The 17,899-nt window shown below is 38.6% G+C and overlaps 1 protein-coding gene across 1 annotated transcript in view; it reads left to right on the forward strand.

Annotated features, from left to right (window-relative positions):
- Window positions 1–17,899, forward strand: part of PPM1L (protein phosphatase, Mg2+/Mn2+ dependent 1L) — a 185,789-nt gene that overhangs the window by 164,336 nt on the left and 3,554 nt on the right. The window contains exon 4 of the mRNA XM_074963638.1: window positions 10,129–10,290. Within this exon, the coding sequence (XP_074819739.1) occupies window positions 10,129–10,290 (162 nt within the window). The remainder of the gene's footprint in view (window positions 1–10,128; window positions 10,291–17,899) is intronic.

A 17,899-nucleotide genomic window follows, 5' to 3' on the forward strand; every position in this document is an offset into this window, starting at 1 on the left:
TTTAAAATCTCCCAATCTATTGCTAATTTTAAAATTAAATACCACGGTTTTGCTATGATCATGTGAAAATTCAATTTGTGCCCTGACCGTCTGCCACCCCCTAATTCCCTGCAAAATAAATTAACATAGTGCTGCAAGGAATTTTTCTCACTTAGCTAGTTTGTGGCTGGGTTCCCTCTTGGGGTGATCTGACTAGCCTGCAATTTTTAAATGCACTTGCTAGTAATTTCATTGAGGGATTTTTCTCCTTTTCACAGCGAAAACGGCTCTATTGTTCTTTTTATTTTACTGTGGCAAATTGCACTCAGTGGATATCGTGACTTGCCAATTCTTTTCCCAGGTGCCTTTGCTCTGAAAAGTAAATTTCGGCGCTTGGGTGGCTTCCCTTGCTCATTCTTCCTCCATTTCTTGAGAGTTTTATCCCATTTCTATTTAACCCTCATACCTGAGGAGGTATCTTATCCCCTTCTAACTTAAATAAGAAAAAACAGTCTCTCTTGTCAATTGTTTGGATATGTTCTTCATACTGTCTGTTATTGCGTTTATTATCACATTGTTTACTGCAACATTCTTTGAGTTATGTACTCTCAAGGAGTGAGAATCCTTCATTGCTGGTATCTTTTGAGAAGGGGAAATTACTTGCCTTATAATTCTCCTCTGAAGATATCATTATGCAAAATTCTCTCTCCCACCCACTTCCTCTCAGAGTTAGGGGATTAAAATAATGAGTTTGTGTGTCAGGTGTCTGTCTTTTGGACACTCATTTCTCCATTGCCCATTTTCTTTTCTGGGACCCCTTTTTCATTTAGGAGAGAAGGGGGAAATTGTTGCATTTTATATGTAATTAAAAGTATAGGGATCTGTTGCCTGCTGCTTTTGAAAGATCCTGGCTCGAATGTTCTGAGGCCTCTGAGGTTAGAGCAAGTTTTGTGGGGCAAATCCCTCAAACCAATCTACAAGTGCTGCAGAGGGTCAAAAACCTTGAGCACCACAAAAGCTTCACACTTGGGGCACAAGACCCATAAGTAAGAATGTTGCATGATGCTATCTTCAGAGGAGCAGAACTACAAACCAAATAATTTTCCATTCATGTAGCGCATTGTAGATTTTATTTTTATTAATTTTTAAATAGCGATGTTGTTGGGTAGACAAAATAATTATGTAAAACCCAGTAGAGTCAGTGCATCCTTGACTTTTACCATTTGCAATGTTTAACTCTAAATTCTAATTGTAGAAATCTTATTCCATTTTTACAAAAATCTGTCATTGCAGCCGGTATACTACAGGGTTTCAATTTCCTGGTGATTTCTTTTTAAACTGCTCAGCAGGGTATTATTCAGCTGGTTGTAACTAGGGTCTAATACAACATGTGTTTTCAATTTCAGACACTTTATGTTGGGAATTTTCCACTGTGCAGTTACAGTAAATCTGTATCCAACAGACAAGAGCACAATGTTTTCTACCTCTATACAAGGTTAAACAAATGAAATAAAAATAGATGGAAAAGAAAACAAAGTAAAATAAGTTTGCTTTCTCATGCAATGGCAGGGTGCATGGTGAGGTCAGGGATTCAGTGCTAACTCAGCCATCATTCAGGCACTGCAGTAAAGATTGAAACTACTGAACTTTCATAAATCAAATTGGACATTATATCCTTTCTTCAGTTCTTTCTCTCATGCTAACATAGCACATATATACTGCAAGACTATATTCATAGTTACATCCATAATTACAAATGCTAAACAAAAATTACATTTATGAAATATTTTTCTTTGTAAATGTGTTGATCTCCAGAGTGTCATCTGTAATATTTTTCAGGTTTCTGTACACCTGATGGTATTCGTTTTTACCTTCTTTGCATAGTCCATGGGAAAAAATGTGTGTTCTGTTAGCATCACTAGAAAAGGGGAAGGTTATTTGCTGAGCATCAAGATAAACTTGTTCACATGAGAGACAATGGATTCTGTTACAAATGTCAAACTAAGAAGGCAACTAAGGTTAAAAACTGAGGTTTTATGCTATCCACTCACCTTCCAATTACTATATCTTTTTAGAGTTACTCTAGAAACTCTGAAAGTAAAAATAGTGTAAAAGTGTGGCAAATGTACAGATAATAACAGCTGTTGTACTGTTTGCGAGTCCTGTTACATCTAGTTGCCATTTTGGATTTCACTCCTGAGATGCAATGAGTCTTTTTCAGCTTTATTTTCAGTTCAGACAGGTTATTTGACCTTTACCTTTGCTCCACCATATTTGGCTTGAAATCAAAGCTTTTAAAAACGTAAAAGAATCTGTTTTGTTAGATCATAGGAGCATATCCAGAAAGGCAGTCTGGATTCAGCAGATTTCACGACTCTCTCGATCCCTGGAGTCTGACAGCACTTTACTTACTTCTTGTACCTCTGTCACAGGAAACTTAGTAAATGAGGGCACATGAGGGCACACTTAATTTTCTTATTCAGAAGGAGCTTTGTGCAGTTGAAAATACTAATAAACTGTTGTGCAGGCAGATAATTCAGTGACCTCAAAGTTGTTGTACGTTGTTTTTTAGTTTGAGTGAACAACTGCACTGTGCCAAAATAGTTTGCATCCTTCATTTGAAACTGCAGACTAACAGGCTTGCTACCCAGACTCCTGAAAGGTCTCTGTGTAGGGTTTTGGTCTGTTTATGCTATAGTTGTCTGTATTCTTGCTGTCCGTTGCTTAAATATTGATTTTAGTCATCTTGTGCATATTTCAAAAGATGTGCAGTAGTGAGCTGCTTATTTTTAATATTGCCTTTTTTACTTTTTATAGAACTTAAAACTTACAAAGTAAGGTCTGTATTCTGTCTTCGACCTGTTGGTCGAACAACTCAAATCTTATCCTCTCCTATATCAGGACTAGCTCCAGCTGGCAAATCCGTGTCATCTTAAGCAGTAATAAGAATAATAGTCATATTTAACAGGAACACTTATCCATAAATCTCAGATAACTTCACAAATATGGGTAAGGATCATCATCCCTAATTTACAAATAGAGGTAAATAAGTCATTAAGACTGTATACATACTAGGCTTTTAAAAAAAAAATTCCCACCGTTGTTGTTACTGGTGTATCTCCATTGGTGGTAGGTAATGATGGAAATGCTAGTACAGATAGTGCTCTAAGAAGGTGCTTGTGTTTAAATCACAGAGTCCTCTAAATCTGCTTAGATCAGATCAATTCAAAACAGTAACTCTAGTAGCCACTGGTGCCTTGTCTGTGTTACGTTTCAGAGTGGTAGCTATGTTAGTCTGTATCAGCAAAAACATCGAGGAGTCCTTGTGGCACCTTAGAGACTAACAAATTTATTTGATCCATCTGATGAAGTGGGTTCTAGCCCATGAAAGCTTATGCCCAAATAAATTTATTAGTTTTTAAGGTGCCACAAGGACTCCTCGTTTTTGTCTCTGTTAGTGCTCTCAGCATTGCTACCACCAATGCAGCTGCACTGGTGGGAAATTTTTCATACCTGGTACAGACAAGGTCAGAGAAGTTGAAGTTGTGCAATGAGCATGTGGCAGAGTTGGTAGTAGAATCCAGGTTGCATGGTGCTCAATCCCATAGGTTACGACTGGCCCTTTTAATGCAACTCCATTTTAAATAAACTCAGTGCCTTCAGTACAATTTTGTTTGACCTTTAGTTAAAGAATGTTTCTGCCAAGCAAATGATTTTTGTTGGCTCCTTGGGTTTTTGCATAAAGAGGCTTCTCTATATATACTGTAATTAGGTGAACACTCAAAATGTTATTAAAGCTAATGTTAAAAAAATCATATAATACATAGTTTGAGAAAAGAATGTCTGTACATTTGGGTATAGTGCTTAGATTATCCAAATCCAAAGTTTGTTTTTAAAGTCATATGATACATAGAGTACAGTAATCAACAACAACCCAAATTTAGGTGAATAGATTTAACAATACAGTTTAGGTATTAGAATCCGAATACTCAGGTACATCACTCATGAAAAGTTGTACAGAGATTTGCTTGTGGAAAGCAAAATATAGCAATGAGTGGAGTTTGTCCCTCAGTAATTGAGAATTAGGTAGGTTGTCCATTTAGAAAATACAATCCATGAGGAAAGTATTTCAGTTACTTTCCTGACTGTGCTTCTCATCATACTAAAATTAATGTTTTTTTCTTAGCAACAAACTGGAAGCTGTTCCCACTTATTTTTATAAGCTTTCAGTCAGCTGCAAAAAAAAATTATATAACCAACTGTATAGTGAAAAATATTTCCAGGTTGAAGCTGTGTAAAGCAGACCCTTATTTGAAAAGTTATCCTTAACCAAACACCTCATCTAAACAGAATATTTTATTTATACCAGTCATGACATTATCAAGTATGAACACAGGGTTTGCACTGAAACGCTGTAATTCTGGATATGGACAACCATGCAGCAAGTCACTGACATTATAAGGATTTAGATTTAAGACGCCCAGAACATAGGCTCAAATCCTAATTCATCTCTTCAGGAGCCAAGGCACAGAGGCCTGAAGTCACTGCTAATAGTTAGATGTATAGGACTTCTAGCTTGATGAATTCTCTGAATCTTTGGTTTAAAATCTTTTGTTTAAAAAGATGCAAGTTGGGGAGATCCTGCCTTGAAAGCACTCCATGCGGTCCTGAGAGGCCAAGATATGAGCCCTTGGTGAAGCAGGCTTGCGAGCATTGCTAAATCTATGATCTCAGATTCCCACTAGACCAACATCTGTAGGACGTGCCATCAGGAACCTCTTGCAGAACTCCATCTGTATATAACCCACCTACTGACTCCATGCATCTCCCATGGTCCCCTCCCTGGCACTGGCAGCATGGCTAGATCATCCTGTTGCCCTCTGCTCACAAGAAGCTGCTTCCCTGCTACTAACTGGCCACATATGACTGCTTGTCAGTGCAGCAGTAACATGGTCTTTAAGTCGTGGTTTCTCCACAGCTGTGTAGAGTAGCTGTTCCCCTCCACCTCCTCCTTTTGGCTGCATAGTGGTTCTGCATCATTAGTTATCTACCTTAAATAGTCCTAGAAGCTACAGGCAAATTCCATAATTACAGGTGTGCTTCTCCTATGTGCAGCCCTCCTGTTTTGTCTACCCCATTTCTGTGAGGGTTTGGTTTATCTATTTTCCTGTGATCCATATAAGGATGGGCATATAAATACTGTAGAAGTGGTTTGTGTTTTCTGAGATCCATTTTTATTGAGATCCCTTTATGCACCGTACTCCTTCTAATGTAAATAAATAAATACATGTCGGAAAAGTTATGAAAGATCTTGGATACTGCCCATCACTGTCTTTTCCCAGCTAACGCTATTTTTCCTTGTTAGTCTCAATTATGTGAGATGGTAAAAACCTCACTCTCTTATGAATAATCAGATATAAATTAGCTAACAGAGGTGAAAATTCACCTTGTACTTTTTTGACCTAGGTAAAAAGAAAAGAAAGCAACCATGGAATTAAATTTTATTTACTGTTAAATGATACTGGAGTATGGGTTATGTTGATGTGAAACTAAATTAATTTCAGCGTACTCCATAGTCTAAGCTAAATGTCAGGAACTTTCTTTGGAAGTATGTAAATGAACATTAAAAAAGGCTTGTTTGCTTGCTTGGTCCTTTAAAACATTCATTAAATTGTGATAGCAAGTCTAAAGTCCCCTAAAGCAGGGCAATATTTTTTAAAAGCTAGAGTTCAAATGTATATGACCATCAATATATTGTAGTAATGGAAAAGAATTAAAAACAGAAGGTGTTTTCTTTGTTGGTTTTAGTTTTGTGCAGCTTTCTACTCTGTATCAATTAAATATTGGAAATGAATAACATTTCATTTGTTAAAAAGATGATGGAACTGGGATGACACATCAGTATTGACCACTGTCACCTATGTGAGTGGATGAGGAATATTAAGAGCCCTCAGCCTGATGATGAAAGTGTTTAGCCATGCCTTCCAGTATTTCGTTTTTGCATCTCTGGGTTCCCTGCTGGCAATTTACATTGTTGGCATTTGTTTTGATGGGCGTTCTAGCCAAATAATCATACTCTCCAGCAATTTATGAAGCACGAATTGTGGAAGGCTTGACGTGTCACAGCTTTTGCTGCCATGTCCACTGGATATTTTGCTTGCTGATTTTCAGTTAACAGTACAATAGGGCCCTTCATCAAGAATTAAAGCAAACCCCAAGAACATGCTTCTCTCTCTCTCTCAGAAAAGCTGATTTGTTTACTGAAGTTTTAATGTCTATCTGCTATTTTTTCATTGTTAGTTTTTGATGGAGTAATTTTATTTATATTGATAAATCATTGTACTAAAAATAATCCGGTCTTCTGATGTGTTTATAAATGTCATAGGCATCTGAAATAGGTAAATACTATTCAGTAATTCAAGGAAATTCTCTTTACACAGAGCAGTTTGTCTGGAAGTATTCTGTAAAATATATCTTACCTGAAACAGAACTTACTAGTTCATGAGTATTTCTCATATTGTCCAGAGACGAAAACACAGTAGGTGTCTAGAAGAGAGGCATATGTCCTTGCCAGCTATACTGAAATAGGGCAGAAAGGAAAGCAGGGAAGGGATTATCAACAATTGTCATGCAGAGAAGTATGTTTTGTAGTTAGGATGACTTACAAGGTATCAGTTGTTTTTTTTTTCTGACCTCCAACTTCAAGGGACTAAGGAATTCAGGGTGAAGGGACAGAAATGCAGGAACAGAAACAACTGATACACCTCCAAAATGTTTACCGTCATTGTTCCCTCTGATACCCCACAATAATATTCCTATATTATTTATTTGTAACAGTTCCTAGTTCTTTGTTTTCAATGACAGCATGAAAGTTACAGTATGTTTACACAGGGGGGTTAATGGTAAATAATACCAATAGCATGCAGGTGAGGCACCTGTCCCACTTTCAGTTTGCAGTGTGTAAACACACGATGGCAGTTTGCTGTGAACTGAGAGGGAGTTAATTCTCAGGGATGTCCTGTGGTCCTTTGCTTTGCGGCTGAACAGAGTGCATCATGGGATTGTTTTTGCTGTGAATTGTGAGATGCAAAGGGGAAGCCAGGTAGGTTCAAACTTTAAAAAAAAAACATATTTCTGCTGTTTCCATCCCATGCTTCCTTTTGTGTAGGCTAACACCATTTTTGAATTGCTGTGTGCCAGCATGTACCCAGAAATGCACCGCACTGCCATGGTGACAAGTGCGAATATGTAATGGCTCTTTCACTGGATTACAGCATTCAAAACTGAACGCATTTGGCACTAGACCTTGCCCGCTGCACCACTGAACAGATAGTGCAGGGGAATATTCAACAGCAGCAGCAGGAGAACCCTACAAAGCTCTTGCAGCAGGATGAGGATACCGAGCTGTTGGAACTAAAGGACCAGTTCCTGACTCAGCTACACAGTGCTCAGTAGTGCATCTAGGCCCAGCAAACCAGCATGGATAGGTGGGAAAGGATCGTTTTGCAGAACTGGGGTGACCAGCAGTCGTGAGAGAATTTCAGCATGGGGAAGGGCCATTTTTTAAAAGATTTGTGCAGAACTAGCCCTGGAGCTGCAGCTCTAGTGGAGATAAGGTACTGTTTAGCCGGGTTGTAAAGCTGGGTAACCCTAAGCAGATTATTGATGGCTTTGCACACATGAGGTTCCCAAACTGTATAGAGGCAACTGATGACCCAGGTGCCTATCATTTCCCCCCCTCCGCTCCATAGGACCACGACAGAGAATTTATAAATAGAAAGGGGAGTTTCTCCATCATTCTCCAAAGACTGGTGGCCCACGATGAGAGGCTTACAAACATAAATGTTGGGTGGTCTGGAAGGGTCTGCAATGTGAGAATCTTTTGGAACTCAGTTTTATTTAAATTAATGGAGAAAGGACTGTTTGCCCGAGTGCCCACTGTGGACATTAATGGTGTGGAGGATGGTCCAGTACTCTGGGAGACTCCACTTTTCCTCTCGTACCCTGATTAATAAAGTGATTCACAGGCTGCTTCGACAGAAGGAAGGAACATTTTAACTATCGCCTGAGTAGCAGCAGAATGGAGGTCGAGTGTTCTTTTGGCTGTTTGGAAGGCAGATGGTGCTGTTTATGCAATCATTTGGAAGCAACATAAAAAACCATCCCGACCATTATAGCTGCATTCTGTGCTCTGCCCAATATTTGTGAGACTAAAGGAGTAAGTCTTAACAATGGGTGTGAGGGTAGGGCACAGAGACTTGGTGATTTGAGCAGCCAGCAAGGTGCCTTATAGAGAACGCTCACACCCTGCGAAATATTGTCTGGGATGCCTATTGTTCATATTTTGAGTCTCAAACATGCTAATCTGTGGAGGGGAGGATGGGGGTAGACTGTGAGCAGTACAGTATTGCTTATGAATGGTGGAAGTGGGACATTATATATTTTTGTAAAACTGTATGAATTATTTTAGCTTTATTTAAAGGATTTTATATTACATGCAGTGATGAATCATAATGGACTAAAATGGATTATAAATGGTTTTTATTATGAAACAGTAACAAAGCCAGAAATAAAGTTTGAATTGAACTGATGGATAACTAACAATTGCTTTTTGTTTGAAAATACATTTACCAAAACCATCTGACTAAGCAACAAAAATCAAACCTTTAAATAAATTGTGCAAACCAAACTGAAAGTGCAACAGTGCAAAAATGGAGTATAATATTTACCTAGCTGACAGCTAGGTTGTGGGGTTCATGACTGCAAACTGTTGTTCATTTTTATTTATTTTGCAGGCTCCCTTTTTATAAACTCAAATTCTTGTTTTATTTCTGTGATTCTGAAGAGTTTTGGAGCATTTATACCAAAGTATAGCATTTATACTTACCTAGGTGCAAGTGTAATCCATAAGCAATGAGCATTAATGTAATGACAATTTTGAAGTTACCTTTTGTTACAAAACTTCATATAGATAACTCATCTGGGCCTCCAGGTCACACAATGATTTGTTTGACTTTATATTTGGCTTTTGCCTTCCCCAAACTAATACAAGATACAATGTGTATATAAAACTTTATACATAAAATCAAGTGAATCAGATTCCAAACTGGAAAAATGGAAAACATGAAATAGTCGCTTGATTAAACTTGGCTTTTTTTTCATTTTCATTTCTACTAAATGGACAAATGAGCCACAATACCTGCGTATCCTTATTTATTTGGTACAACAACCAACATACTATATTCTTCAGATCTCTTATTTACTAACAGTGACCTTAGCCACTTTGCTCTTGTCTTGTCATAGAATATACAGTGCAACATATCCTCAAGTTCGCCCTTACCAGTATCTTAAATCATACTTTATACCCTGATAGCTGGCCTGCAGAGGATGTACAACCTATTTACATCTAATACTGAGGGTTGGCATGGCCAGATGTACATAAGCTCCCAGTTTTGACAGCTGTTCTTTCTGTAAAGGAACACAGAAGGTTATACTTCGACCAGATTTATTTTATTAATGCATTTTTTTAAAGTAGTAGCTGCCATTCAGTAAGGCTGTTACTAGGCTGTTGTGCCCAGAGAACTTTTCTCTCCTATTACTTTCCCTGACCAGCAGGAGAAGACAGCTATCAGGCCTAGACTGGGAACCGATTTCCCCCTATCCCAACTTCTCTCTGCCTTTCTTAATTTGAAGCACATTCTCCTGCTAGTGAATTTTATTAAATCTGAGCAACAGACACCTTATTTTTTAACACCTATTTTACCCATCATCCCATGAGAGAGAAATACAAGCTGTATCCTGGAAGAAGTTTCTGTTTCCAAGCAGGTTTATGCTATAGAGTCATTTTAAAAATGTCTAAACGACAAAGCAGATGAGAGACGCTGTGCTGTGGGAATGACCCTGTAATCCCAGCCTATCAGAGTTAAAATCTGATAGATTAAAAATATTGTTAGACAAAATGGACTGTCACATTTGATCAATGCCATTAAAAAGACTGTCATCAAAGTACTAGATGTTTCAGTCAGATACATGTGTGGCTGCTGTTCCCTATGGCTGCTGAGTACAGATAACAACTGAGGAAACTGCAGTGTAACTAGTGGTGATGTTTATTTCATTGTCTTGCCTCTTTTTCTCCCGATTCTTTTTCAGGTACTACCTGTTTGATTGCATTGCTGTCAGATAAAGAACTTACAGTGGCCAATGTTGGTGATTCACGGGGAGTCCTGTGTGATAAGGATGGAAATGCTATCCCTTTGTCTCATGATCACAAACCCTATCAACTGAAGGAGAGAAAGAGGATTAAAAGAGCTGGTAAGATTTTAAACTTGTCAGTTCAAACAAGGCATTCTTTAATAATTTATTCTGTAGATAATACACAATTATTTTTTTCATATGTGATGTATGCTCCTGAAAGGTACCAGGTTGACATCTTGGAGAATGAAGTTTCCATGATATAGAATATTTAGCACTTATATAGCACTTCTCAGACATAGATATCAAAATGCACATGGGGAATCAGAGGCAGAGACAGCAATTTGTTTAGGATTCCTTGGCAAGTCAGTGGAAATACAGCTGGCAATAGCTCCCAAGTCTCCTGACACCCCATTGAGTGTCCTATCCACTGCACCCGGTTGCTTACCTCCACAGAATAGGTTAATCAGTGGTAGCAGCAATGCAAGCTTCCCCATACAACACCAACAACCTTTGCTGCAAGAGACCACCTCTAGGAATGAGGGCAGTTGAGTCTGCATGACCTATTTGAACCTCACTACCTCCACTGAAGCTACTATCAAGGATGCCAGCTGGAATTGAGGTTTCAGAACATAACACCTGTGTGATAACTTGAGTTCTGAACCACAGTCATGAAGGGTTTAGGAAGATGTTTCATATTTAGTGTGTGGTATATATTCTTTTAGGGTAGATATGTAGTTTGAGGTGAAGAATTTAGCAAGACTGAGGAACTGGACATGTGTATGAATAACAAGAATATCCAGTTACATTAGTTAATCATAGAATTGAATCATAGGACTGGAAGGGACCTCGATAGGTCTCCTAGTCCAGTCCTCTGCACTCCAGGCAGGACTAAGTATTCAATGCTAACAAAGAGTATTGGAATAGCGATAAAACCACATGCTTCAGAGTTTAAACCAATCTAACTATTAGGATTAGAATGAGATCTTCATAGGGTCAGATTATCTCACCTCTGCCTATTGCGGGGTTTCTCCCAATCCCATGCTCTGGGTGTCCCTGAACCTCTGACAGCTCAAAGTTGTGACTGGACAACAGGGGATGGATCACTCAATAATTGCCCGATTCAGTTCATTCCCTCTGAAACTTCTGACACTGGCCACCGTCAGAAGACAGGATACTTGGCTTCATGGACCCAGTGTGGCTATTCTTGCGTTCTTCTCAAGCATCTGGTCCTGGCCACTGTCAGAGACATGATCCTGAACTAGATGGACCCTGGATCTAATCCAGTATGGCAGTTCCTGTATTCCTGTGTAAATGAGCAGAAGCATCTAAATTGTTTGTGCATCAACAGTTCATTGTCCCGAGGAATCAAAAACTTGCAGATGCTCCTTATAGTTTTTTAGTCTCTTGAGTATTCACAAAGATACAGTAGACATGCTTGTTTTAAACCATTATAACTGCTCATCCCTCACCTGAGGAGACTAGATAAACAAATTGCAGAAAAGAAATTTGGTGGTAGAAAAGTGCCTTCCCCATCCTTGTCATCCACTCCTCTTACATCTGTCTTGGGATATCATGATCATTCTATATGACAGAGGCATCTTCCCAGGGGTATTTTTTATAACAAGGGATGCTGGTGTCTCAGCACTTGAAAGACCTCCAGTCACATTGACCCCATGACAGCATTCTCTGTCTCTAGTACTTGTGCTGCTCAAATCTACCTTTTCTATCTCCCTTAACCCTTTGTCTTTTAAAGAAAAATAAGCCCCAGAGCCTCATTCTGATGAATTTTTACTCTCAGACATCATCCATCATTTAGCCATCATCATTGTAATAGTTTAAGGCAACAGCACCTCTATTCACCCTCCGTGGATTCTCAAGAGCACCCACTGTAGGCTCCCAGCTCCTCAGCTGTCATTTCTCGCTCCCTCCTGATCAGGGATTTTTCCAGGCTGCACAGTTCCCTGCCTATACTGTGATACTCCTAGTAAGCCAGACGGCCTAAACAGGCCAGTGTCTGCACTTTGCTGTCTCTTGGAAAGTTATGAACAGCTGTAATTGCCCACAGCTACACAGCTCTTCCTAAGCAAGCACATTTATTCTTAAGGTGGAAGCATTACAGAGAAAACATTAAATACAAAAAATAACCTATGCATATGCTAATAAATAAGCTTACCAGAGATCACCTCAACTTCAGTAAGGGCTCTGGTAGGAGTCAGTTCTTCAGATGCTGCTAAGAGGTTTTTCTGTGGCTACAAATTCATACCAGCATTAGCTGAGAATTAGCACCCCCATAAATAGCTCAGTCTTTCCTTTATGCAGTTGGGCCTTTGAACTTGAGACTCTGGGAACAGGTAATCAGTCGACATTGGTCCCCTTCTCATGGCATAGCTGCAAAAGGCTGGGCTTTTGCATAAACAGAGGTGGGGAACTTGCATTCACCTCCCACTAGAGATTCCCCAGGTAAACCACTTGACACTGCTTTGTCCAGAAGTCCATTTTTTGTTTGGCACATTATACAATACAGTCCTTTGAAGTTCATAATAGTTCCGAGTTCACATCGCCTCTCTCCCCTACAGAAGTTACATACAGTCTTGGCCAACGCTAATACATAAATCATTCATTTAATACAATAGACTCCAAGGATACTTAAACTTAATTCAGTAAGGTTTTTCAAGGATATTTTCAAGGAAATTACCATACCTGTAACTCTTGTATCTTAAACAGGCAGCCAATCACATCTTTGTTGGGTGGCCTTAGGAGGCAGGATAGTCCATTTAACAGAGCAGCAGACTGGAAGTCAGGAGGCCTGGCTTCTGTTCCTAATAATGCTGTCACTGAACTGATGTTTGGCCTTAGCACAAGCACTTCTCTGTCTGTAAAATGGAGATGATCATGCTTATCCCCCATTGTAAAGCATTTAGAGATCTGTGAATTAAAACTGTGATAAGTGCTCAGTATTATCATCAGGGAGTGGATTGTGCAGTCTCCTGAGATGCTTTTCTTCCCACTTCTTAAAAAGCGCCCAAAAACTTCCCACCACAAAATGGGATTTTAGAATGGCTTCTATTAGCACTGTGTTTATTAGTGTTCCCTCCCATTCCTGTTTTTCTAAATTTGTACCAGACAACTGCATTCTCAATTCCTTCGTTTTATGAGGATGAATGTTAGTTATGGATTTGTTTTGTTTTTTAGCATGTTGCATAGTGCCCCCCTGGGCTCCAGGGTGTGTTTTCAATAGAACCCTCTCTCCTGATGCCTTTTCTTTCAGTACTGGCTGTGACCGTAGGCCTTTAGGGAACCCAATTAATATCAAAGTCCTCTGTATCCACAAATTGCAGTTACAGCCGCAGTAATATCTAATGTTAAATGCAGGACACTCTCTCAGTAATGGCAATAGAAAGGGCAAATATCTGGCAGTGATAAAGTGCAAAAATAAGGGGATATTGAGAAGATCTGAATGGCAAGCCCAGTCTGTGTAGTTTGTCCTCCACCAAAGTATTGCAATAAAAGAACAGGTTTCATAAACTGTGTCTTCCTTTTCTAATCCTCAATCTTACTGAATTTCAGTGAAGCACACTGTGGTTATTCTGAGCATGATCAGCTGAGAGTTTAGGCTTTTCTGACATATTTCCTTTTGATTGGAGTTCCTTTTATCTTCAGATTTTATTATAATTATCATTGTTGTTGTTATTAGACCAATACCTTTTTCTCTGGATGCTAAGCAAATCTACTTGGAGCAGAAATCCAGAACAGAGCAGAAGCAAGAGCTATCCAACATTTCTAATAAACTTCAAAACTCTAAAGGTCTGTCCTGATAATTCCCTGTTCCTGTGTTTTTGGCCTAGATTATCTCTAAGGGCTTGTCTACACAAGGACATTGAACTTCTTGATTTTTTTTTTCTTCTCTTCGGAAGAACAGATGAATGTTCTAGCTCTCTGCAACTCAACAAAAAATACTCTTGCTAGCCTCACTTAATGTGTTTTCCTCTCTGTTGTGTACTGTCCCATTTTTATTATCACGATTAATATAACCTTCTGCTTTATAATGAAGACAGTGCTATTAACGACACAGACACCAATCCATACCTCTGCTAGGTACTTTTACATATTGCTTAACAGCCCTTGAGATTTTAATATGTATAATAAATATAACATAGACACCAGGTGCTAAAATTGTAATTATGAAGTTTATAGCAATACCATAATATATCTGTTACCCCACTTTGCTCCATTTTTCTATTAACTGATCATAAAATTTTTATGCTAATACATTTATAATGATTTAAAACCATGATACTACCTTTGAAGAGGTGGACAGTTACTGTCGTATCAAAGGCAGTTACAGAAAGACCCAAAATAACCACATCATGATGCTGAATTACAATTTTTCCTCATCACATTCCATCATTAGAAGGCAGTGTCACAATCCGGGCCCCATGTGTAATACAGTTATGCAGCTGCATAATTGTGTTGCAGGATGAGATTTCACTTAAAAGTTAAGTCCCTAGCCCTGGGGTGGAGAAGACAACCATCAGAATGTGAACCTGGTATAAACTGATGCAGTAATCTCTGTCTTAGTCTGCAAACAATAGCGTGAAACATTGGCTCAGAGAAAATGTTAACTTTCCTGTCAGTGGCCTGTTAATACTGAGGTGACAAATATCACCTGATCTGTCACTTTTGGATGTAGTTGCAGACATTGAGGTGGGAGTGGACTGGGGTGGCTCGATGCTGTCAAGGGTTGCTGGAGTGAGAGATGAGGAATTCAAGCACCTTCCCTCTCACCTCAGTGAGCCCTCCCCTCCTATTCACAGCCAGAAGCGGGAGGGAAAGAATCTTCTCCTCAATGCCAAACCCCTCAGCTGGCTCCCAAAACAACCTCACAGCTTCCTGTGAGCTAAATCCCCCTTATATTCCCTACCTAAAAATGAAACCTCAATCTTCTCCTGACAAGTCCTTCATTGCTGCTCTTCATTGTCAGAACAAAACTTGTAGTACTTTGAAAGTACAAATTTTGGGGGCTGCCTAAAATAAATTAAATCTAATACCAAAGTAAATAACACAAGACTGACTGGACTAGGAGAGGGGAGAAACGGCTTTTGGGAGTGAGATGCCACATAATGCTGGAGTCTTTGCCAGATAGTTTAGAAATAATGTAACTTGATTATAACTTAGGATATGTTATCACCGGAACTTGATCATAACTTAGGATATGTCTACACCAAATGGCTCTCAGCCTTTCCAGACTACTGTACCCCTTTCAGGAATCTGATTTATCTTGCATACCCCATGTTTCACCTCACTTAAAAAATACTTGCTTACAAAATCAGACAAAAAAACACAAAAGCGTCACAGCACAGTGTTACTGAAAAATTGCTTACTTTCTCCTTTTTACCATATAATTATAAAATAAATCAATTGGAGTATAAATATTGTTCTTACATTTCAGTTTATAGTATATAAAGCAGTATCAACAAGTCATTTTCTGTATGAAATTTTAGTTTGTACTGACTTCACTAGTGCTTTTTACATAGCCTGTTGTAAAACTAGGCAAATATCTAGATGAGTTGATGTACCCTCTGGAAGACCTTTGTGTACCCCAGGGGTTTGCATATCCCTGGTTGAGAACCAGTGGTCCACACTATGGAGACTATACCGGCATACCTATGGTGGCATAGCCCTGTAGCATAAATGCAGTCTACAACCACTGACAGGAGCGGATTTTCGGTTGGAATAGGTACACCATTAGCTATGTTGATGGAAGCTCAGAGACCCAGTCGGCTGTGAAGCATTGAATTAGATGCTTGCCTTGAAAAAATTCCATTTAGGGTTGTGAAGAGCCACATGCAATTTTGGAGCCACAAATTGACTGTCACGGATATATATGCAAGTTATTCACCTTGAACAATATAATCCTTTAAACTGAGCTGTCTAAAAAGCAAAATTTTGTATTGTTGCCAAAATCTTTTTTTCTGTTAATAGGGATTATTCCTCGTCAGTAACCGTTAAAGATGCAGAATATTTGGTTTTAATGAGAATTTTTAAGTATTCTGTTTTCATGATTGAAAAGAGAAAACATTAAAAGTAGTAAAAAATACTTTTTCATCCAGCCCTGTGGTATACAACATGTGCCATAGAAAAACTTCAGTCATTGCTTTACAAAGACAGCAAAAAAATTATTTTGTATCCATCAGTTCTTGCTGTAAATATTAGAATAGGTAGATACAATGAGTCTGTTGCATCAGATGTCTTCTCTGTACGCATAATAAAAGCTACAGGCAATGCATTCCTTGAATTACAGGTTCATAATTCCTTGAATTATGGCATGCTCTAAAATTAACTGTCATGTATTGCAAATTTATGTTTTTCCTATCATCCCAAAACACACAAGACTACATTCTGACTATTTGCTGTCTTGTAGTCTTGGTTTTTTCCCCAGTTTGTCCTGTGGATCTTCTGCCCAGGCAAATAAGTGCACTGGCTACAGTCGTTCCAAGAGGCCACCCAAAAACGTATAATTGCATATAGCAACTGCCCAGGGTTTGATTGACTGTATGTTTGAAAAGGTGTTTCAGATACAGTCTTAGAAATTCCCAGTGTTGGGAACTGTGCATGTCTTAATATTGAGACACCATTTTATACAGTCTTCAATGGAGGTGGGCAGGGAGTGAGAATTATGTACAAATATTTGAGACTTCTGAATAGAATTTTCCTTCATACCCCTCATTATTCACTTTGCAAACATTCAGGCAAAAATGTTCTGTTCAGACTGATGTTCACATAAATTAAGTTTCAGGCTTTAACCAAGAATCAGTTAACTGAAATACAGTTTCAAGTGGAAGCAGAAATAGTTTAAAGATTAGGTCATCCAACTAGAGAACAGGGAGTCATGTGACTTTTGTGACCTGTCATGTAAACCCAAATAATCAGTTGTGGATAACATAGTTGCAGTGAATAGTTTGCAAGCAATAATAGGCTGGAATTTATTTGCAAGGCAAAAAATATTATTTTGAATAGCAAATTTGTAAAAAAAAAAAAAAAAAATTCTTTTACGGACAATTGGCAAATCATGAAAAATGACTGCATTTGTCAAATGTGAATTTTTCATGCATGTGGAGTCCACAGCGAAGACAAAGTGACAATTTAACTAATTTTTCTTCTTTTTGGATGAAGAACTTCCATAACTTTAATGCTTATATTTTAAAGGGAGCAAAAAGTGTCTTAAAATATAAATAAATCTCGATCTGTTCGTTCCATGCCTTGTCCTTGAGCATTATACAGTTACCTAGCACACCAACTTCCTTTTTAAATCTTATTGCTTAAGGACCAAAGCCTGGCCACACTGAAGTCAGAAGGGGAATTTTGTCATTGACTTCAGTGTGACCATAATTTTCCCCTCCTCCCCCTTCCTTCATCATGAATTATCCTTTGCTCTGAGGATGGTGCTGCTATTTGTAGCAAGCCATCAGCTCCCTTGTATTTTCTGTGCTGAAGGAGAATTGAATTGTTTTCAGAACAAGAGTGTTCTGGGTGGTCATCGTTATTGCTCACCCAAGACAACTTGATGGAGGTGTCCATAAATGCTTTTGTATATGTGCCTTTTGGTGAGAGTGAGATTTTGGTCTTGCTGCAAGTGTTTTCAATGTTCCATTTCCTTCATACATCCTTCCAAATGAGGGGAAACCTGTTGGTGAATTGTACAAAAGGAGAAGAGCTTTATTAAAAC

This window comes from Natator depressus, chromosome 9 (genome assembly GCF_965152275.1).
Source record: "Natator depressus isolate rNatDep1 chromosome 9, rNatDep2.hap1, whole genome shotgun sequence".
Classification (NCBI taxonomy): Eukaryota; Metazoa; Chordata; order Testudines; family Cheloniidae; genus Natator; species Natator depressus.